The 18,665-nt window shown below is 51.1% G+C and overlaps 4 protein-coding genes across 4 annotated transcripts; 1 reads left to right on the top strand and 3 right to left on the bottom strand.

Annotated features, from left to right (window-relative positions):
- Positions 1–986: 986 nt before the first annotated feature.
- Positions 987–1,365, bottom strand: BDW74DRAFT_155749 (uncharacterized protein). The gene has a single exon (XM_073724884.1). The coding sequence runs from the start codon at positions 1,291–1,293 to the stop codon at positions 1,111–1,113; it is 183 nt and encodes a 60-aa protein (XP_073582696.1). The 5' UTR covers positions 1,294–1,365; the 3' UTR covers positions 987–1,110.
- Positions 1,366–1,572: 207 nt separating this feature from the next.
- BDW74DRAFT_36472 (ATP-binding cassette glutathione S-conjugate transporter YCF1) lies at positions 1,573–6,811 on the bottom strand. Its single transcript, XM_073732616.1, has 5 exons — positions 6,325–6,811; positions 2,355–6,261; positions 2,235–2,303; positions 2,082–2,173; positions 1,573–2,024 (listed from the first exon to the last, which is right to left on the bottom strand). The coding sequence occupies exons 1-5, from the start codon at positions 6,622–6,624 to the stop codon at positions 1,767–1,769; spliced, it is 4,626 nt and encodes a 1,541-aa protein (XP_073582695.1). The 5' UTR covers positions 6,625–6,811; the 3' UTR covers positions 1,573–1,766.
- Positions 6,812–7,749: 938 nt separating this feature from the next.
- BDW74DRAFT_168775 (uncharacterized protein) lies at positions 7,750–14,526 on the bottom strand (the record flags this gene model as incomplete). Its single annotated transcript, XM_073726896.1, has 17 exons — positions 7,750–8,724; positions 8,774–8,881; positions 8,937–9,076; positions 9,127–9,262; positions 9,313–9,769; positions 9,823–9,908; positions 9,960–11,116; positions 11,191–11,585; positions 12,236–12,416; positions 12,470–12,514; positions 12,564–12,648; positions 12,696–13,530; positions 13,587–13,632; positions 13,686–13,907; positions 13,965–14,026; positions 14,080–14,245; positions 14,391–14,526. The coding sequence occupies 17 exons, from the start codon at positions 14,524–14,526 to the stop codon at positions 7,750–7,752; spliced, it is 5,232 nt and encodes a 1,743-aa protein (XP_073582694.1).
- A 614-nt stretch (positions 14,527–15,140) lies between these two features.
- On the top strand, positions 15,141–18,665 carry BDW74DRAFT_36426 (putative importin 13). The gene is made up of 4 exons (XM_073732614.1): positions 15,141–15,246; positions 15,302–15,492; positions 15,544–16,024; positions 16,078–18,665. The coding sequence occupies exons 1-4, from the start codon at positions 15,196–15,198 to the stop codon at positions 18,391–18,393; spliced, it is 3,039 nt and encodes a 1,012-aa protein (XP_073582693.1). The 5' UTR covers positions 15,141–15,195; the 3' UTR covers positions 18,394–18,665.

Genomic DNA, 18,665 nt, shown 5'->3' with positions numbered 1-18,665 from the left:
CAGGGGACACAAGAGGCGCACACAATTCCAAATACTTTGCTAGATCCCTGTCGCCGGTACCGATAATACTTCTGATAAGACTTTGAGGTACTGTCGCACAGAGTACGGGGTACTCGGCTATTATGCCAGGTATTGCGTTCACTCAAAGCCTTTAAGCGAGGGCGCTGTGGCTGGGATGCGAAATTGCATTAACCAGGGGAACCCTACCACACGAGCCCTAGGCTAAGCTAGAGCCTAGCTGGATGAGTTGCTAGGGCAGTGTCACCGTCTAAGTAGCCTCCCTGTCGTGTCTAGATTCCTGGCCAGGGTGTTCTGTGACATCTGACAACCCCAGTTCTCAGCCAGCTGATCCATGCCCTGTCCTGTCGCTGAGGCGCTAACAGTGGTTATGGGGTAGGATCAGGGGCACGATGCCGTCACGCTGTGAGGTGTACTCCGCAAAGGACAGCCTTCCCTGTTTCCTGGCTGTTGCTATACCGGAAACCCTGTCTACGCAATCATGACATTGAGCATATGCAGTACGTAGAGCAGACCCTGTAGACAATGGCCGAGACGAAGGGTTTGGCTCGGTCACTCGGCGGTCGAGTTGAATCTGGTCCGAGTCCGGGGTTGGCGTAGCACGAAGTACGGAGCTCCAGTGCTCCTTCGGCCTCCGTTGTGGCTGATATATATATCTCTGCATTTTACTATAGCCTACAACGCCAACGAGGATTCGGGATGGCAAGGCTTATGGCGTTATGTCTAGAAACACCGGAATTCTTCTCCATATTAGCAATGTACTTCACTTAACTACAAAGTACCGTACTTCGCTCACCGTCAATCCAATCCATACTACGCTACAGTTCTAGTCCTTTGTCTAGTCCTTCTAGCTCTACTCTAGCCCTGCTCTAGCTCTGCTTTAGCTCTCGACTGCAGAATCCTACAACGATGACGATGACGCCGCCGTGCCTGGACCAGCGCCAAAATCAACCCTGCTGCACCTGCAGGCTGCATCTAGTTTCAATCCGCGATCCTGTCAGAGTCGACTCAGATCCAACCCCAAACTCAATCCCAAACTCAATCCCAAACTAATCCTTGTTCAAATTCCAGAGGACGAAGTTATGTCATGTCTCACCTCAGCGTGGCGCCGCCGACTCGCCTCTCGCCTCTAGCCTCTAGCCTCGAGCTGGAAGTTGCAGCCTTGGAGTTGCAGCCTTGGAGTAAGAGGCTTGGAGCTGGAGCTGACCCTGCCCGTTCTCGTCCCCGTTCCTGTTCGCGCATTGGCGTATGGCGTATGGCGTCTGCCCGCAGCATGCGCGTCCATATTATATCAACATGCAGCAAACATGCATTGCCATCCCTACACCGCTGGATGCGACGGGATAGAGATGGTGTCTAGGGCTCTAGGTCAGGCGATTAGAATAGCATGGCATGGCATGGTATGTCTCGTTCATCTCTTTTGTTTCATGCATTAGTAATATAGATCCAAAGAATAGGATTGGAGGAAAAGGAGATGGGGTCATTGTACTCCGTATGTGCAGCATGTATACTCCTAGGCTAATTAGACTAGACTAGACTACCTATGGACATAGTGATATAAGGATAATAATAACAACGATGAACAAACAAAACGCCTACCCCACGAGAGAAGAAATAGAAACAGGATGAGGAACGAGGTATGGACAATTGAAGTGAATGGAAGCAAACAAGCATCAACTTTTATATTAATTCTCTCCACTTTTGTTCCTCTTCCCTCTTTGCTCGCTTAGTCGCGGAGATGGATTGCCTTACTGTGAGACGATGGCATTCCCATCGCTATCAAGCAGTCCAGCCTCCTTCACGAGCTCGTAGAACTTGCCGCGTTCCTTGATCAGCGCAGTGGGAGAATCAAACTCCGCAACGCGGCCTTTATCAAGCACAACAATGCGGTCCGAGTCGATGATCGTGTTGATGCGGTGCGCGATCGTAATGATCGTGCGGTCTTGGAAGATGTTGCTGCGGAGGGTCCGTTGGAGGAGGGCGTCGGTTTCGACGTCGACGGCGGCCTAGTTTAGTTCTTGTTAGCTTCGTGCTAAAGTAGAGTGGAAACTCGGTCAGCTCACGGTTGCTTCGTCGAGGACGAGGATGTTGCTAGGTGTGAGGAGCGCTCGGGCGAGAGAGATCAGTTGGCGCTGGCCCTGACTCAGGTTGGATCCTGTTGGTCGATTAATATAGGCATGACACAGGGATATACTAGATTAGGTGCATCGACATACCTCCTTCTTGAACGTGCGCGTCTAGCTTGCCCTCCATTTGAGCGACGTGGTCCTTTAGCCGGGCGTGTTCTGCAGGAAATCAGTACTTACATGACTCGTGGTCATTGTTAGAGTACATACCGAGAACGCTCCACAGTTCGGTGTCGTCGTGCACATGGCGGGGATCCAAGTTGTCCCGTACAGTACCTTCGAACATGGCTGGGTCCTGGGGAATGATGGCCAGGCGACCACGAAGATCACGCAGTCCAATTGTCGAGACATCCAGGTTATCGATGCTGATGCCACCGTTGGTAGGCTCAATGATGCGGAAGAGCGCTAGGGTCAGCGAACTCTTTCCGGCACCCGTACGCCCGACGACACCAATCTTCTCGTGAGGCTTGATGTCCAAACTGACATCCTTGAGCACGAGGTCCAGGCCCTCACGGTACCGTGTGCTGTAGTTGTGGAACGACACCGCGCCTTGTGCTGGCCACCCGGTAGGCGGGCGGTTCTTGAAGATGACCTCGGGGGCCTCGCTCGGAAGGCTGGCATACTCGAGCACACGCTCGACGGACACGATGTTAGTCTCAACCTCGACGGTCTGTCGGACAATCCAGTTGAGAGACTGGGTGATCTGCAGAGCGTATGACATGGCCAAACCAACCATTCCAGCGGACAGGCTGCTGCCAGTGGCAACGGAAATGATCGAGAGCAGTGCAGACACCAGGATAATAACCGAGCCAATGAATTCAAGACGCACGGCAAGCCATCTGTTGGCGCTGATGGATGGGAAGTAGGCACGGAGGTTAGCATCCATACGCCACTCGTTCTCCAGGCTGAATCGTTCCTCCTGTCGGTACGCGCGGATCGTCGAGATTCCTCCGAGCGACTCCTGGAAGTGCGCATAGATGGGACTCCGGGTGACGCTGTCGAGACGCTTCAACTCACGAGATGTGCGAAGGTAGTATTTCTGGTAGCTGAAGTAGACGTATCCCAAGGGAATGACCACGATCAAGAATGGAGGGGTGGAGCTAGCAATAACAAGCAAGGTGAAGATTGCCTTGGCAGAGTTTCCAAAAAGCATGTTAAATGTTCGGGCGAGAACCTCGTCAATGCGATATATGTCACTGGAGAATCGGTTGAGAACGCGACCAGACGGCGTCGTCTCGAAGAAGCGCATCGGAGAACGGAAGATAGAGAAAGCCATCCGCTCGTGAAGCTTCCGAGAGGCCTCGATCGAGCAGAAGATCCACAGGATAAGATTCTGAAGAATAACCAAGAAAGACGATCCAAGACCCAGAGCCAGGTAGATACCAATAAACTTGCCAGCGCTAGATGAGCCAGACTGTGTTTCGCTTTGTTCTGTCCAGTGCTTAAGCCAGTAACTGCCCGCCACTTGCGCTGTCTGCGCGCCGATGAGGGTGATGAGGTAGAAGGCAACAGCGACCAGATTGCTGTTCTTCGCGTATTCTCCGTAGACGCTCCACTTGACCTTGCCTTGCTGCGATGTTTCCTGAGTCTGCTTGCTCTTCAAGATATTCTCTTCATCGCCCAGCTTGCGACGAGGGCCTTGCCAGCTGACGGTACTGGCGCGACGGAGAGTGACTGTGCTTGTTCTGCGGGGTCCAGCGGCCTTGATCGGAGCAAGAGAGCCAATCTGCTGTTCAGCCTCGTCGGTGTCGGAGAAGTCGGAGTCAGGGCCCTCAATGACAGTAGTAGTCTCAGAGCTTTCAGGGCTGGCAAGTCCGCGGGTTTCAACACCAGAACCCTCGTCGTCTGAGTCGTTCATAGTGGTGCGAACAAGGTTGGCAACTTCGCCCTTCATGGCCATCAGCTGTTCGTAAGTACCCTTCTCAATCAATGTCTTGTCGCGAAGCAAGCCAATAAAGTCCGCCTCTTTCAGAACGGGGATAGCGTTGGTGGCCAAGATTCTTGTCTTGCTATTGAGGATACCGTTCGATCCAAGCACCCGGTTGATGAGATGGCGTCCCACATGCTGGTCAACTGCAGAAAGAACATCGTCCAGGAGGTAAATATCAGCACGGGCGTACACAGCTCTGGCAAGAGTCAATCGAGCCTTTTGTCCACCGGAAAGAGAGATACCCCTTTCTCCAACCTCGGTCTGATCACCATCAGGCAAATTCTTGAAGTCGTCGATCAAAGCGCATGCCTCCACGGTCAGGTCGTAGAACTGAGGATCCCAGCGGTGGCCAAAGACAATGTTTTCCCGAACGCTAGCATTCATAACCCAAGCGGCTTGTGCGACGTACGCAATGCGTCCGCGAACAACAACTTCACCCTCGGTCTTCCACAGGTCGCCGAGAAGTGCCTGAAGCAGAGACGACTTTCCAGAACCGACACGTCCGACGATACAGTTGAGCTCACCTTTGCGGCAACTGAGATCAATGTTCTCCAGGGCAGTTTCGTCCTTGTACCTGTTCCAGGAGAAGGATGCATCACGAATTCTGACAGACTCGTCACCAACGTGGGCTACTGGATCCTCGTATTTAACGGCATCTGTCTGCAGTTCTTCGGCGGTAAAGTAATCAGTCAAACGCTTGACGGCTACGGAGGCCTCAATCACGGATGTGATGACCATGGGAAGGATTGATAGCGGGAAAGTGAGCAGGTTGAAGAGCGTCAAGGCCGGGAAAACAATAGATGTGGTCAGGGGCCGGTCTTCAGTAAGAACAAAGACGGTGAACGTAGAGCAGGAGACCAGGAATGGAGTGGACTGCCAGGTAAAGTTGGCAATGGACTGAGTCGCTCCAATCTTGCGAAGAGTGTTCAGCTCCAAGTCGTTACGAATGTGGCTCAGCTTATTCATGAATGCCGTATTCCAGGCATAGAGCTTGATGCTCTTGATGTTGTTCAAGATCTCCGTCATAAGTCTAGACCTCGCGTCCTTGTTCTTCATCTGAACAAGCTGGAGCTTCTTCATCATGCGGGCGATAACGCCGTTGAGCGGGATCATCAGAATCATGACAGCGATTCCAGCAAACATGCTCACTCCGACAAGTTGGTAAAGCGAGATCATGCAAAGGGTGATTTGGAATGGCGCAGACCAGAGCTGCGTACCAAACTGGGTCAGATCAGACAGACGCTGCTGGTCCACGGCCATGTGGTTGACGATATCACCAGTGGTCTTCGCGGCGCGTCCTTCACTTGAAAGTCTGAGGGACTTGGCATAAATCATAGCAGTAAGACCGGACTTGACACGCATACCGGTATCGAACGCGCGCTGGAAATACTGGTGGAGGAACGATGTTTGAGACACGGAAACCACAAACATAGCAAGTGCGATAGCGACTCCCCGAATGACTGGCTGGGGATCATTTGTCCGATACGAGTTGATGAAGTCAATCAGGATACGCAAGAGCTGTGGCTGAACGAACGCCAGCGCATCACTCCCGCATTTGATGATAGCTCCACGGACGTATGGTCCACTATAGGACTTGAACAAGGCCATCCAGAGAGAAGGCTTCTCTTTCTGCAACTCGTACTCCCAGTTCTCCTCCAGCGTAGCACCGGTGGCACGGGTGGTATCCCGTCGGCGAAGATTCCACAAATCATCCTGCGTCAAGTAGTTCTTGTACCCGAATTTCATCATAGGAGTCATCCAGCTGAAAGTAAGGACGGAGAAAATATCCGCATATTCGTACGGGCATTCATCTTCGTCACCCAGGGCATCGTAGGCACTCTGCTTCTTCGGAACTAAGTACTCCAATGCGAATTCCAGAATCGACAGTCCCAGGCTGACATTGAGGATAACGAAATACGGCAGGCGATCTTCGTAGGTCTTCCGCGACACATGCGACCGCAGCTTGACGGCATAGGCGATAATGAAGAACAGCCAGTAGAACAGGACAACGCCATTCGGGTACCGGCTACGCCAATGTTCATGATACTGTACGGCAAAGATAACACACAACGAAGCGAAGACGAGAACGGTGCTCCAGAACCGGAAATCGGTAAACCATCTGGCGTAGATCTCGATTTGAAAAGCTGCTTGTAGAGCGGTGGAAATCAACAGGGCGGATAGAACAACCTACAAAAGATAAACGAATCAGCGAACTTGAAAGTGGCATTGAATATTTCCAACCGGACTAACCAGCTTAGCGTAAAAATGCCAATTCTTCGACACCGGCTGGGGAACGCGCTTCTTGAACAGGAACCAAAGCGCACCGCTCCCCAGCACCAACCCGAACGCAGCAACCAACGAGACACCGATATCCAAGAAGCAGGGCGTCAGGTCGAATCTCGTCCTGCTCAAGGGACCCCATCCTTCGATATCGCCACAGAAAGACTGCAGCGTCGCAGATTGCTGGAATAGAGACGACGGCGAGGCGGCGGGCGACAGGGATCCTGGGGCGATCTCCCCGAGGACGGTCTGCGAACTGTCGTCCAGCATTTTCCCCGGAATGTGCAACCCAACCTCGATTTCCTCCTCCAGGACACACAGAGAAGGGAGGCAGAGGGAGCGGCCGATAAGAGCGAGAGTTGCGATCAGCAAAAAAGAAAGAATAAAAGCAAAGTTGGAGACACCCCAGACCTGCGAAAGAGGACCAGTTGCAGCGCTGCTTACTAAAGGATAGGCGAAGCTTTGCCCGTTTACGATTGGTAATCGGAGTTGTCGGCGTTAAGTTCTCTTTCTAGTTACTCTGCAATAATCACCACATAATAAATAGAAATCACTCCATAGCTGCCTAGCTGTCTGACTCTTTGGCGAGTATACGCCCCGTCTAGCGCACCAGATAGATTATATTCGGGCGCAGACTGCCAGTCAAAACTCCAAGCCGAACCAATGCATCTTCTCTGGCTTCAGCCTCACCGCTGCGGAGAACTCAACGGCTTATCTATGACTCGCCCGGATCCAGCACTGCAGCAGTCCGAGCTAATCCGATGTCTAAGCTTGCTGTATGCCAATCTAAACGATCTGACTAATCAGCTCTTCAGGCATGCTGCCATCTACTCCGTAAACAAGCCTCTTGAGTCACTCCAGAGTCACTGCAGCTGTTAAGATTCTGACTGAGCAATGATGTAATGGCCCACTTTTCTCCGTCTGCTCCGATATGGATGCTTCAATGCACCTCAGTGCTTACACGCCATGCTGAAGCTCCCACTGGTCCAGCAGCTCAAGGTGCCAGCCAAGGTAGCCTCGATTGCAAAATGATTCCTACAGAGATCAATTGCACAGCATTCTGATGATCATCTGACTGCAGTTGGTCAGCCTATCACTGAGTCGAGCTACTCTCCCGGTGTGATAACAATGCGGACCGGTCCAGATACATATTTTGTCCACCAACGGGGATAGACCCTGCAGATATACCTAGTCTAACATAACCAAGAACATCTGCTTGCATGTACAGATCCCTGTCGTCCCAGGAGCTAGTATTGTGGTGCTACAAGGCGATTATTGTTATTGTTCACAAGAAAGTATCAGTATATGAATATTCAATACACTGCTAGAGCAGCAGGGCTTATCTAGATGGTATCAATACTGCAGGCGCTGTAACCGCTCGCTGAAACAGGCTAATCATTTCGAATCCCACATTATCTCGTTCAACCTCAGAAGTGAGTCTGCACTAGCCTTCTTCGCAGCCATAAAGTCTTCCCGATTATCCTCGCCCTTGGGCCCTCTGAGAATCTCAGAGAAGCATAAATCAACAAGCACCTTGAGCTCTTCATAGCTAAAAGGCTCGCCAGACGCAGCAAGCGCTTTGTCGCCGTGGGCAGCAATGTTTTCCTTTTCCTCTTTGGCGTAATCAAGTGCCTTGACTGCGCCTTCGAGGAACCAGTCGAGGAACTTGGCGCTCCGAGGAAGGGTAACGACTTCACGGTATTGTTCTTCTTGTGGAGTGTCAGCATTGTCTGGTGTTGATGGCCGAGACAGATCAATGATGATGTTTTTGAGGTTCTGCTGCAGAACAAGAACATCGAGCTGGAGTCGCAACGCGCCGTTTTCATTCATGGCCCAGATGTAGCGAGTGCTGGCAACGAAGACTCTGTCGATGAATCTAGAGAGCCCGGATGTAATGAAGTAACGTTGGAATGCTCCCAAATATGTTGAGATGTTCGTGTCGAAAGAGATTAGGTCTTTGTTTAGTTCAAGGATTGCCGGAGATGCCGCGGTTGGCTGACTGTTCAAGAGATGCCAGCAACCACCGCTGGGAGGGGGTGAAGGAGTAGCGGGTTCTGAGTTGCGGGGCATGGGTGGGTTGGGACCAGCCATGGTCCGAGTCAACATATGGATGACTCCGCATCTGATATCAATGTGCAAAGCGTAGATGACCGTGAGTGCAAGGTCACGTAATGACTGCAGTGTAGTGTCGAATGCGGTAGCTGTTTCCTGATTCAATGGAAGGTATATGGCTTGACTGATGCTATCACGTTTCGGCTTCATGGCGCTGATAAGAGTCCAGCGACGGTTTGTCAGCCCAGATCCATGCTGAGATGATCGAGAGTCCGTTGAAGGCTGTCGTAGCTTGGAAAGACTGCTAGCAAGCCATTGCTATACTGTGTCAGTTCCACCAAGAGATAGAAGCGAAAGGTAGACTGACCATGCTGTTGTGAAGAAGTGACAGGGCCACCACGGACTTAGGATCCGAAATGATGTCGGCAGGCTCTAATGGCACTTTATCCGTCTGCTTTATTAGAATACTAGCTTCCTATTTTTACGTTAAAAATTTCCCATCATATTGTCACAACCGGAGGCAAAATTACCTTGTCAATAAGCTCATGCTTGTTGGGATTTGATCCTCGCCAGAGTTCGACGACGAGATCATGAACGGGTCCAAACTCAGCAAAAGCTGCGGCAGCTTTGAGCTGAACACCACCTCTTCCAGAGACCTTCGTGACGATGGCTTCGAGAGTTAGCAGATGTCAAATTCAAGGAGTATCGAAATATACTTACTCTTGTACCACCCGCAACACTTGTCATAGTATGTCACTATTTGACTAAGAAGAAGCTGCGTAAACGCTTGGTCATGAGGGATGCTGGACAGCATTTTACTGAACTCCTTCACAACCGACATAAACTTGACCGTTCCCTAAACACCGTTTAATAGACAGCGCAAAGCAGTGGTGAACTGCTACGAACCTTGAAAATTGGTTTAGGCGAGACTGACGACCACTGAGGATCCTCCGTGAAAGCATCAGGCGTGATAAAACTGAGAGTGCAAAGCTCGGTGACGGTCTCATCAAGTTGTGGTAGGAAAACATTGACAAGGAAATCGTCGAGGAAAGACGTCAGAGAACCAGTAGCCATGTCTGAATCAACAGGCACGACATCCTTCAATCGTTGGATGAATGAAAGCGAAGGCGGCAATAGCAGGCTCATATTGAACACACTAGGCTCGATAAGAATCTTGTGTCCTGTGCCTTGCCTGGAATCGGCGGGACCGTTTTCATCTGACTTCTGCTCTGATTTGGACACAAGACCGGGTACGGATGACCTCAAAATCTCATCCAACTCGTCTTGTTCGGCTTTCATCTCCGTTGTGCGACTTGCCTCGGACAATTTAAACAGTTTCTGAGGGCTGTCAGAACACCCAGGGCTATAAGTATGATAAACAGACGCACCTTGTTCTTGTCCCTATAGCCCGAGTACAGTTGACGTCGCGCATCTGTCTCTTCATCGGGTCTAATTGAAGAATCACCGTCGGTGGCCATGTAGTCGTGCATCAACGATCGAATCTAGAAGGATTTGTAAGCTTTGAACCTAGACAGAATGAGCGGACAAAGTACCTCGCTTTGATAAAGCTTCCAAAGCTCCTTAAAGCCACCAGCAAGAGAATTACTCTTGGGTATGCCCTCGCGCTCCACAATGGCTGCTATCACATCGTGAACGACACGATGCCCCTCTGCAATTGATTCAAACTTGGCATAGAGCGTCCACAAGAATTCCGAGAGAACATGACCGCGCTTCTCGATCATTTCTGTAGGGGACTCTGTCTTTCCATCTTGCGCCATCGAGCCCCTCTGGATTGGGTAACGCGCGTCGATCTCCGCGTTTGTCTTGTCGACTACCGTGAACAGCTCCACCGGAAGTCGCTGTTCAATGCGGTCTACTGCGATATCCAGATGACCCATTTTGTTCAGAGCCTCGATGAGAAGTTGAAGGTAGGAGAATGTGTCGGCTTCGGGATTTCGAGACGCATCCTCTACCATAGGCTTGGATGCGTCAAGCCGCGCGAGAAATCCGTAAACGGGCCGCTCCCAAGAGCCTGCGCCAGCGCCGGCTCCATTCACGCCATTGCTTTCTGTCTCTGGAGCTGGCGGCTTCCATCGATCAACGCAGTAGGGCGATTTCAGGTAAAGGTGATCGTGCAATTCCTCAACCAAGATGTCTGTGATAGATGACTCTTGATTCTCAAAATACGCCCGGATATCCGCGAGAGCACCAATGTTCTCGAGCTCCGAGCGCCGCAAGAGCCGAAGCGCATCATGGAGGACCTCCACGGCACCTAAAAATCGTTTATCGGACAGCCTCGATTCCAGCTTTTCAGGAAGAGATTGGATTTCCTGAATCTGACTAAACAGCTGAATAATGTCGTCGTATTTCTGAGAAGATGTCGCCAGGTCTTTCAGCTCGGGTTTCGTAGACAGCAGTCCGCCCTTTGCGTCTTCTAGCGCATGCTTCAAATTCCGTACTCGGCTCTGGGAGCTCTGTATGTTTGCTTGAATTTTGTGATATGTACCGATAGAACTATTGAAGCCCTGGTGGTGTTCGTTGACGATCGCCTTCAGTGTCTGCTGGATTGTTTGATGTACGCCCAAAAAGTCGGGTTCGCGTTCGGCCTTCCCTAGTGTGCTCGTGTCCATCAATTGCAGGGCAACCTGGACCGGTACGCAGTCGTCGTTCGTCACGTAGTCCCATTCGCGCTGTATAGAATGTAGAACATCTAAGTAGCAAGACCCGGAGATTAGACCGTGTCCGAGCACATGATGCAAGAAGCGCATCGTGTTCAGCACATACCTTCAACAGCTTGTGACCCCCCGCCAGCCCCTCCCTGGCTGCTGAAACTACCCGGTATTCGGCTGGTGTCTACACGAGGCCTCTCGTCTGTATGTTCAGCTCTGCGCTCTCTGTCTGCATCAGGGGCGCGTGTCCGCGACCGCGACGAAGAGTAGGAACGGTCGTCTCCATCAAACCTGTCGCGGCGTCGCTCCGGCGATGGTGCAGCTGACAAAGATGGTTGCTGTGATGCCTCTGGATAAAATCCCCCATAGCCCCCGGGGCGCCTATCCCTTCCGCCGCTGGTGTCGTATCCATTCACACCAAGGTTGCCATTGTTGCCGTATCCGCCGTCACCGCGGTCGTAGCGACTGGTGTCGGAGTATCCGTAACCGTTCGCGTAGCCACTCCTGCCACTCATACCAAATTCCTGTCGCTATCAATGCTTATAGAGGCGATGGATCTAGTCGGCGTACGGGAAATCGGTCGGCGCGGGGATGGGGAAGCTAGGTGGTCAGGAATCGATGTGATCAGAAGGCAGGGGATGCGGGCATCGTTGCTTCGGGAAGAGAATGACCAGGAAGTCGATAAAATGTCCTCGAGCGGACTGGAGTATAGGAGACAAGACAGCGGTCCGTCAGCGGAGAGAGGATTGACCAAGGGTTGTAGATGTCAAAAGGGCCGTTGCATCGGAAGGACAGCAATTTAGCTGGGCCAGGTCCCAACTACAAGCGGCCCACGTCCCCCACACGAGCAGCCGCATCCCGCACCGGAGCTCGAGGTACATCCATACAAGTACCGTACAAGTACAGAACAGGGACATCTCTGAGATACTTTGCAGGTACCCTATCGGGTAATGTGGTACATATAGTTACACTGTAAGTATCCGAGCGCAATAAATGCCAGAGCTGTGCCCTGATGGCTGACTCTCTATTCGGGCTATGGACATTTCTATCCTAGGTCTATCTACATTCTATAGTAGAATATCTCGCCAATCTCTTATTTGGAGATCGGCTGAGTCTCCCGTTGAAGCCACTTACGAGTGAGTTCATCGTTCTCAAAGTACTTATGAGTCTTCTCCCACACCTCCGCATGGTAATCGTTCAACCACTTGATCTCGGAGTCAGTCAGGAGCGATGGCTCAATGAGGTTCTGGCCGATGGGACACATTGTGACATGCTCAAAGCCCAGCCATGGCCTTTCACCAAACTTGTGAGTAGTCTGGACCTCGCGCACCATAACAACGTCTAATCTATCGTTAGACCGTATACCCAGGATGCTCATGACAGTAGTGACTTACTTTCAATGCGGATTCCGAACTTGCCATCCTCGTAGAAGCCGGGTTCTGCGGTAGTTAGCAAGCCCAACTCACGATGCAGATGTGATTCACGTACCGTCTGAAATGACGTTTCCAGGTGCTAGGGGCACCTCGGTATATTGGACACGGGTACCGATGCCTACGGGGCCCTCGTGTACATTCTATAATTGTCAGCGGAAAGCGTCCGAGCTACCAAGTTCTGACTTACAAGGTACGAGCCAATTCCGTGACCTGTTCCGTGCAGGAAGTCAAGGCCCTCCTTCCACAGGTGTTGCCGAGCTAGGACATCAAGCGCAAATCCGCTCGTGCCTTTCGGGAAGACAGCAGCGTCAAGCCCAATGCATCCTTTGAGAACTAATGTGAAAGCTTTCTTTTCAAGCTCGGTGGGTTGACCAAAGTGGTAAGTTCGTGTTACATCTGTAGTGCCGTCGAAATACTGGCCACCCGAATCGCATAGGTAGATAGCGTTGGGGTCGATAATAGAGCAGCTTCCTTTCTCAGGTTTGTAGTGAATGACAGCTCCGTTAGGGCCAGTTGAGGAGATAGTGTCGAAGGAGAGGCCTGCAAAGAGCTCTTGTTTGGACCTGAGTTGCTCCAGCTTATCAGCTGCATCGACTTCATCCAAAGTTGTCTTCTTATTGACCAGTTCGTTTTCGAGCCAGGCAAAATACTCGATCAAGGCAGCACCGTCACGAATATGGCAAGCCCTCATACCGGCTAATTCGACATCGTTCTTCACGGCCTTAGCATCACCAATAGGGCTGCGAATCTCATCAACATGATCCTCCCCTCCTAGACTCAGGTTGAGAGCCCAGGAAGCCCGGTTTGAAATAAGGAACTTGGAAGAGGGAGCCTCGGAATCCTGCTTCTTCGCTTCAAAAAGTGCTTTGGCGTCTGCGAAGATGGAATCATATGGCTTTATAATGACATCGTCTCCAAGGTGAGCTTTCACCTCAGGTGTAAGTTTCTCATCGTCGATATAGAGCTCGACTGTAGTGGGTGTAACGATGCAATAGGAAATGAAGACCGGATTGTAGGGAATGCTAAATATCGCTCCTATTAGAGTCGGAATTTGCTCACTGGAAAGAAGTACACTTACTCGCTTCCTCTCAAGTTCAGCAGCCAAGCGATCTCATCAAGCATGGCTATGATAGTAGTTAGTACAAGCGCACTAGATTGAGAACCCGCCCCAACGCACAGATAACAAAGCCAGCTGCCTTCTTGTTCTCAAGTTCCTTCCGCAAGTCGCTGACTTTCTCTTGGAAGCTCTTTCCTGCGTACTTTTCAGGATGGATTTTGACCTTCTCCCGCGGCGGAGTAGGGCGCTCGCTACCCCAGACCAAATCAACAAGGTTCTGAGAGACCCCGGTTAATGAAGCACCGCTTTTTTGTAGGGCATCAGAGAGACTACGGGCGGCCGCTGTAAGTTTCCCTAGTCAGCAAGCTGGTCAAGACGCAAACGGGACCATATTCCCACCTCCTGTGATCAAAGCCGGATCAACTCCGACCACTTTACCACCCTCGGCTTGCTGGGTTATCCTGGAGGTGTAAGCTCCTACCACCCATGTATGAAGAGCCCGCGTAATGCATACCATTCTTGTGAGGTCGGGACACCCTCCACCCCGCGCTTCAACAGAATCCAGTTGTTGTCAAGCTGCTTCGCCGCTTGGTTAAAGTACCGGCCATCGGTCGAAAGCGCCGCTTCCTTTAGTGAGATAATAGCTGTTCCAGCGGAGCCAGAAAACCCGGAAATAAACTCTGTATACGGGGTAGAAGTAAGCTATACGGTCCCGACATCGAGATGCTTTGTTCGCGCGCATTCGAAGGGAAGGGATAGGCTACCTCGGCGACCGTCGCATGGCGCGATATACTCGGACTGGTGACTATCTTCTGAGGGAACGACTGCGACAGGTGTCAGAAAGTGCTTTGTATGAAGCCGGACAATATACTTTGGATGTCATACTGTATACATCAACTTTGTGCTCTTGCATCAACTGCCGCAAGCTAGACAGGCGCTTGGTAGTGTCCACGGCTTCCATATCGATGGCGTATCTCGGGACAGATAAAGAGAAATATCTTGGACGATAGCTGGGTAGCTTCTGATTTGGCCGGAATGCTAGAATCCAAGAAAGCCTGGAGGGAGGACGGGAAAAGAGCATCGACTGACGCAATTAGAAGAGTATTAGCGCACGTGCTAGGGAGAATACCTCGATTGCAAGACGAGCGCGCTCCAACAAAATCGAGAGGCACAGAGCCCGGGGGAATGAGAAGAATGAAAGTAAAAAGAGGTAAAGGTGAGTTGTACAAAAAAGGTCTCCAAGGAGAATAGCTACTGGAGCTTGAAGCGTGAAGCAACAGATAAGGCAGAATCGGAGGTGGATGTCAAGTGGAGCCGTAATTTAGAGCTCAATACCGAAATCTTACATATTTTACCATTGGAAGAGAGGAATATGAGAGAGCAAACTCTTGTGTCAAAGTTCCCTCTGGCACTACAAGCTTTGGTGCAGCTCAAGCAACAGAAAAGTGAGTCACTAGGTAAACTTCAACTAGTTCCTAATGCTGCGTGTTTATATTCCCCGCTTCTTCGAGACTGTTTCCCCTCCAAAGATAGCGTTATCACCACGTGATCTGCTTTTCTTATCGGCATCTATACCGCGGCTCAGGCCGTCATTTCTCCAGCTTTTTGTCCACTTCGTAGGTGCTCGGCCATGTCCATGGACCACTCAGATCAGGCCTGGGCCATTGATGGAGCAAGAAAGGTAGGATCACGTTCTGTGTTATGGTTATGACTCCAAAGTAATGACGATTATCCAGCTTGTTCTAGAGCTCTATGACCCAACGAACACAGGCAACCCCGCCAAAATCAATGAGATTCAGGAGCTTCTCCAGAATCTCCAGAAAGGGCCCCATGCTTGGGTTATAGCCAATTGCCTTCTTGCCGAACAGAGTCCGGATCTTAGGTTCTTCGGAGCGCTGACATTTACCGTCAAAGTTAACCATGACTGGTATGCCCTCCTCGAAATTGACGGCATTGGACGTGGCTCACTCTACTACAGGCATAACCTAGCTGACAACGATGCTTACGAGCTTATTGGGCGGCTAATAGATCACTACGTCTCCTTAGTCAGTGGAGGGGAGCGTATCGTTATACGAAAACTGGCTTCGACTCTTGCAACCATCTTTCTGAAAGCCAATGCTCCCTGGACACGCGCTATCTTGAGCCTAGGTGCGTCTTTGGCCAACGGAAAAAATGCCCCCGAGGAGCAATATTCGTCAATCCGTCTCCATGATATCCTATCAGCCTTGTCTGAGAATCAGGTGACCGCGCTACTCTACTTCTCAAAAATCCTAGCAGAGGAGATAGGCCGTTCGGGGGCTGAATCGCGAAAGCCTGAAGACACCCGTCGCATCTCTGCTAATCTTCAAGATGCGTTCTTGCTCGCGGAATTCGTCCTTTCCCAGATGCTGGCACATAATGCCTCCGGTGGTTCTGTTGCTAACGAAATCCCGGGAACGGAGGCAATCAATTCTTACCATGTAAGACCTGTATACCCTCATCGCGTTTAACGTGTCTAAACATAAATCGCTAGTCATGGATATCAGTTCGGAGCTTGCTTCAATTGCATGATACTATTTCTGTTCCACAATTGGTGCCCGCCACAAATTGTGTGATTGGGAGCCTGAATATTCCCTCTTTATCGAAAACTGCCGGGCACATTCTGACAGAGGCCATGGGTCGCCGTGAAAGTGTTCTATCGCAAAACCATATTGATGCTATACTGGAATACGTTACCAGCGATTCTGGTACCGCGCACATTGCTTCTTTGATGGAAGGTGATTTTGAAGATGAGAACATGACATTCGTTGAACTACTCCTATCATTGGCAACGCGAGAACAGACTCGACTCTTTTCTCAAACGCTGGATAGAAAACACGAAAAAATGCTTGCTCTAATCCATACCCTGCTCAAACCACCTGGGTATGCAGCAGTGGATGACGCAGCGTCGCCCCTGGCCCTCGAATGGTGGACTGAAGCTGCTGACAACCTCCAAGATAGCTTTCTAGACCCTGCAGAGCAGAAAGGCGCCGAAACTGCCAAGATTAATCTTGCCCGTGCTGCTCTGGACTGTTTCGAGAAGCTCAAGTACCCTACCCCAGAAGACTTGCGCGACTGGAGTGATGACGACCGCGCTGAATTCGGGTCATTCCGCCGAGACGTTTGTGACTTCCTGCTTGCCATTTATCCCATATTAGGGGTGGATCTGGTACAAGTATTTCAAGCGCACGCAAGGAATTCCCTTACAAGCCAAGACTGGAGAACATTCGAGGCTGCTATCTTTTGTATCGCCCAACTTTCGGAGGCAGTTGATGAGAACCAGCACGCTGATGATTGTTTAAACGCGATATTCTTTTGCGACGAGTTCGCCCGTTTGTGCGAAGATAATGGGATCACGATTCCTGGCAAAGCTCGCCAGACCTTGGTAGACATGCTCGGGAAATATCGATCGTATTTTGAACGCACCCAAGCCCTACTTCCTCGAGTGCTCACATTTTTGTTCGCATCTCTGAATCTAGCCTCATGTGCCCCGGCGGCCTCGAGGTCTATAGCACATCTCTGTAACTCGTGCCGCGATGCTCTCAAGGTTGAACTGCCCGCGTTTATCGGCCAATTTGAGCTTTTTCGGACCAAACCTACTGCCACCACCCAGACAATGGAGAGGGTGTTGGAGGGCATTGCTGCCATAATTCAGACTCTTCCCGCAGATGAAGAAAAATCTCATTTCTTGGAAGGGATCCTGAAGTTTTTCTTGGAACAGGCAGAGATAGCTCGGACTGAAGCCGCACAAGGGTCGGTAGAACCTGCCCGCCTTCGAGGTCATATGGTCCTCCGATGTCTTGCGAGTATAGGAAAAGGCCTAAGGACAGATGAAGTGGTTGATCTCCACCAGGATAAAGACCAGGGCCCATATCCGCCCACATTCTGGAACACAGGAAATGGTGCTGTAACGCAGAATTTGATAATGCAATGCATGCAACTTCTCATGACGGACTTTCCGTTTGATGCCGCCATCATTGAGGCGGCCTGTGATGTTTTCAAGGCCGGTTATACGGAGAGCACAGGCCCATTTGTTTTCCCGCCCTCGTTGACAGTTGACTTTGTCAAGAGCATACCACTGGGCACCCACGGCGCTGATATGGTGATGGGCACAGCTTCCGCCTTCCTGGCTTCTCACAGTGCACATCCACAACAGGTAGGCGAGGACGCTGTCACACTAATCCTCCATGTCTACGACACTTTCTGCTGGGTGCAAGAGAAGCCGGAACTTTACGATCCAGAGCTTGCCAACAGTGGTCTTGACTTTCTTACCCGCTTGCTCCCTAAGTATTATCCTTTCCTGTTCACACTTACATATACACCCCAGGGGGCCGGGCAACGGCCGCCGGTCATCCAAGCAATCTCAAATTTCACCCTCATCTCGCTGCAAGGACCGGAACCTATTCCTCTCCGCTCTGCGTCTCAATTCTGGGTGAGCGTATTGAATCTTCCCACCGATGCCCAAGCCGTTCAGCGAACGATTCACGAATATCTGCCTGCGCTTTGTCGTGTGCTCATTACGCAAGTGGCGGGTCGGTGTGCTCGATCGGATATTGAGCATCTCACAGATGTGCTCAGACGAATTGTCTTCAAGCAACAGGGACATGCACGTCCCCATCTGACCGCCGCTTTGGCAGATCTGGGAACTGGCCAGGTCAGCCAAGGTCATGGCCACATCCCTACTCCAGAAGAGAGACAGCGCTTCCTCTTGTCGGTATTTGCCGCACGAGGCTCCAAACAGCAGACTCTCCAATTAGCACGTTCTTTCTGGGTCAAATGCCGCGGCGCTGGCTTCGATTATACAGGTTAGATATATAATTCGACGAGATTGACGACAAACATGAAGAGCGTTCATTGGCCACGGCTGCGTAGATCTGAATGTTGCTCTTCGGCAGAGGGTTTGCGACGTTGATAAGTGCAGCACTCTGTCTTGTCAACTTCAACGGTTGTATCCAGCCTTGCAATCTGCACCAGCATCATTTTGGCTCCTTGACTACCTCAAGTCCCGAGCTCTGGCTTCGATGGTGAGATATTAATAGTTCATGTGGGTCGATGTGCACGCACCAACCACTGAGGCGGTGC

This window comes from Aspergillus multicolor, assembly GCF_047715735.1.
Source record: "Aspergillus multicolor strain CBS 133.54 unplaced genomic scaffold BDW74scaffold_17, whole genome shotgun sequence".
In the NCBI taxonomy this organism is placed as follows: Eukaryota; Fungi; Ascomycota; class Eurotiomycetes; order Eurotiales; family Aspergillaceae; genus Aspergillus; species Aspergillus multicolor.
This window is presented reverse-complemented; position numbering and strand designations above follow the sequence as displayed.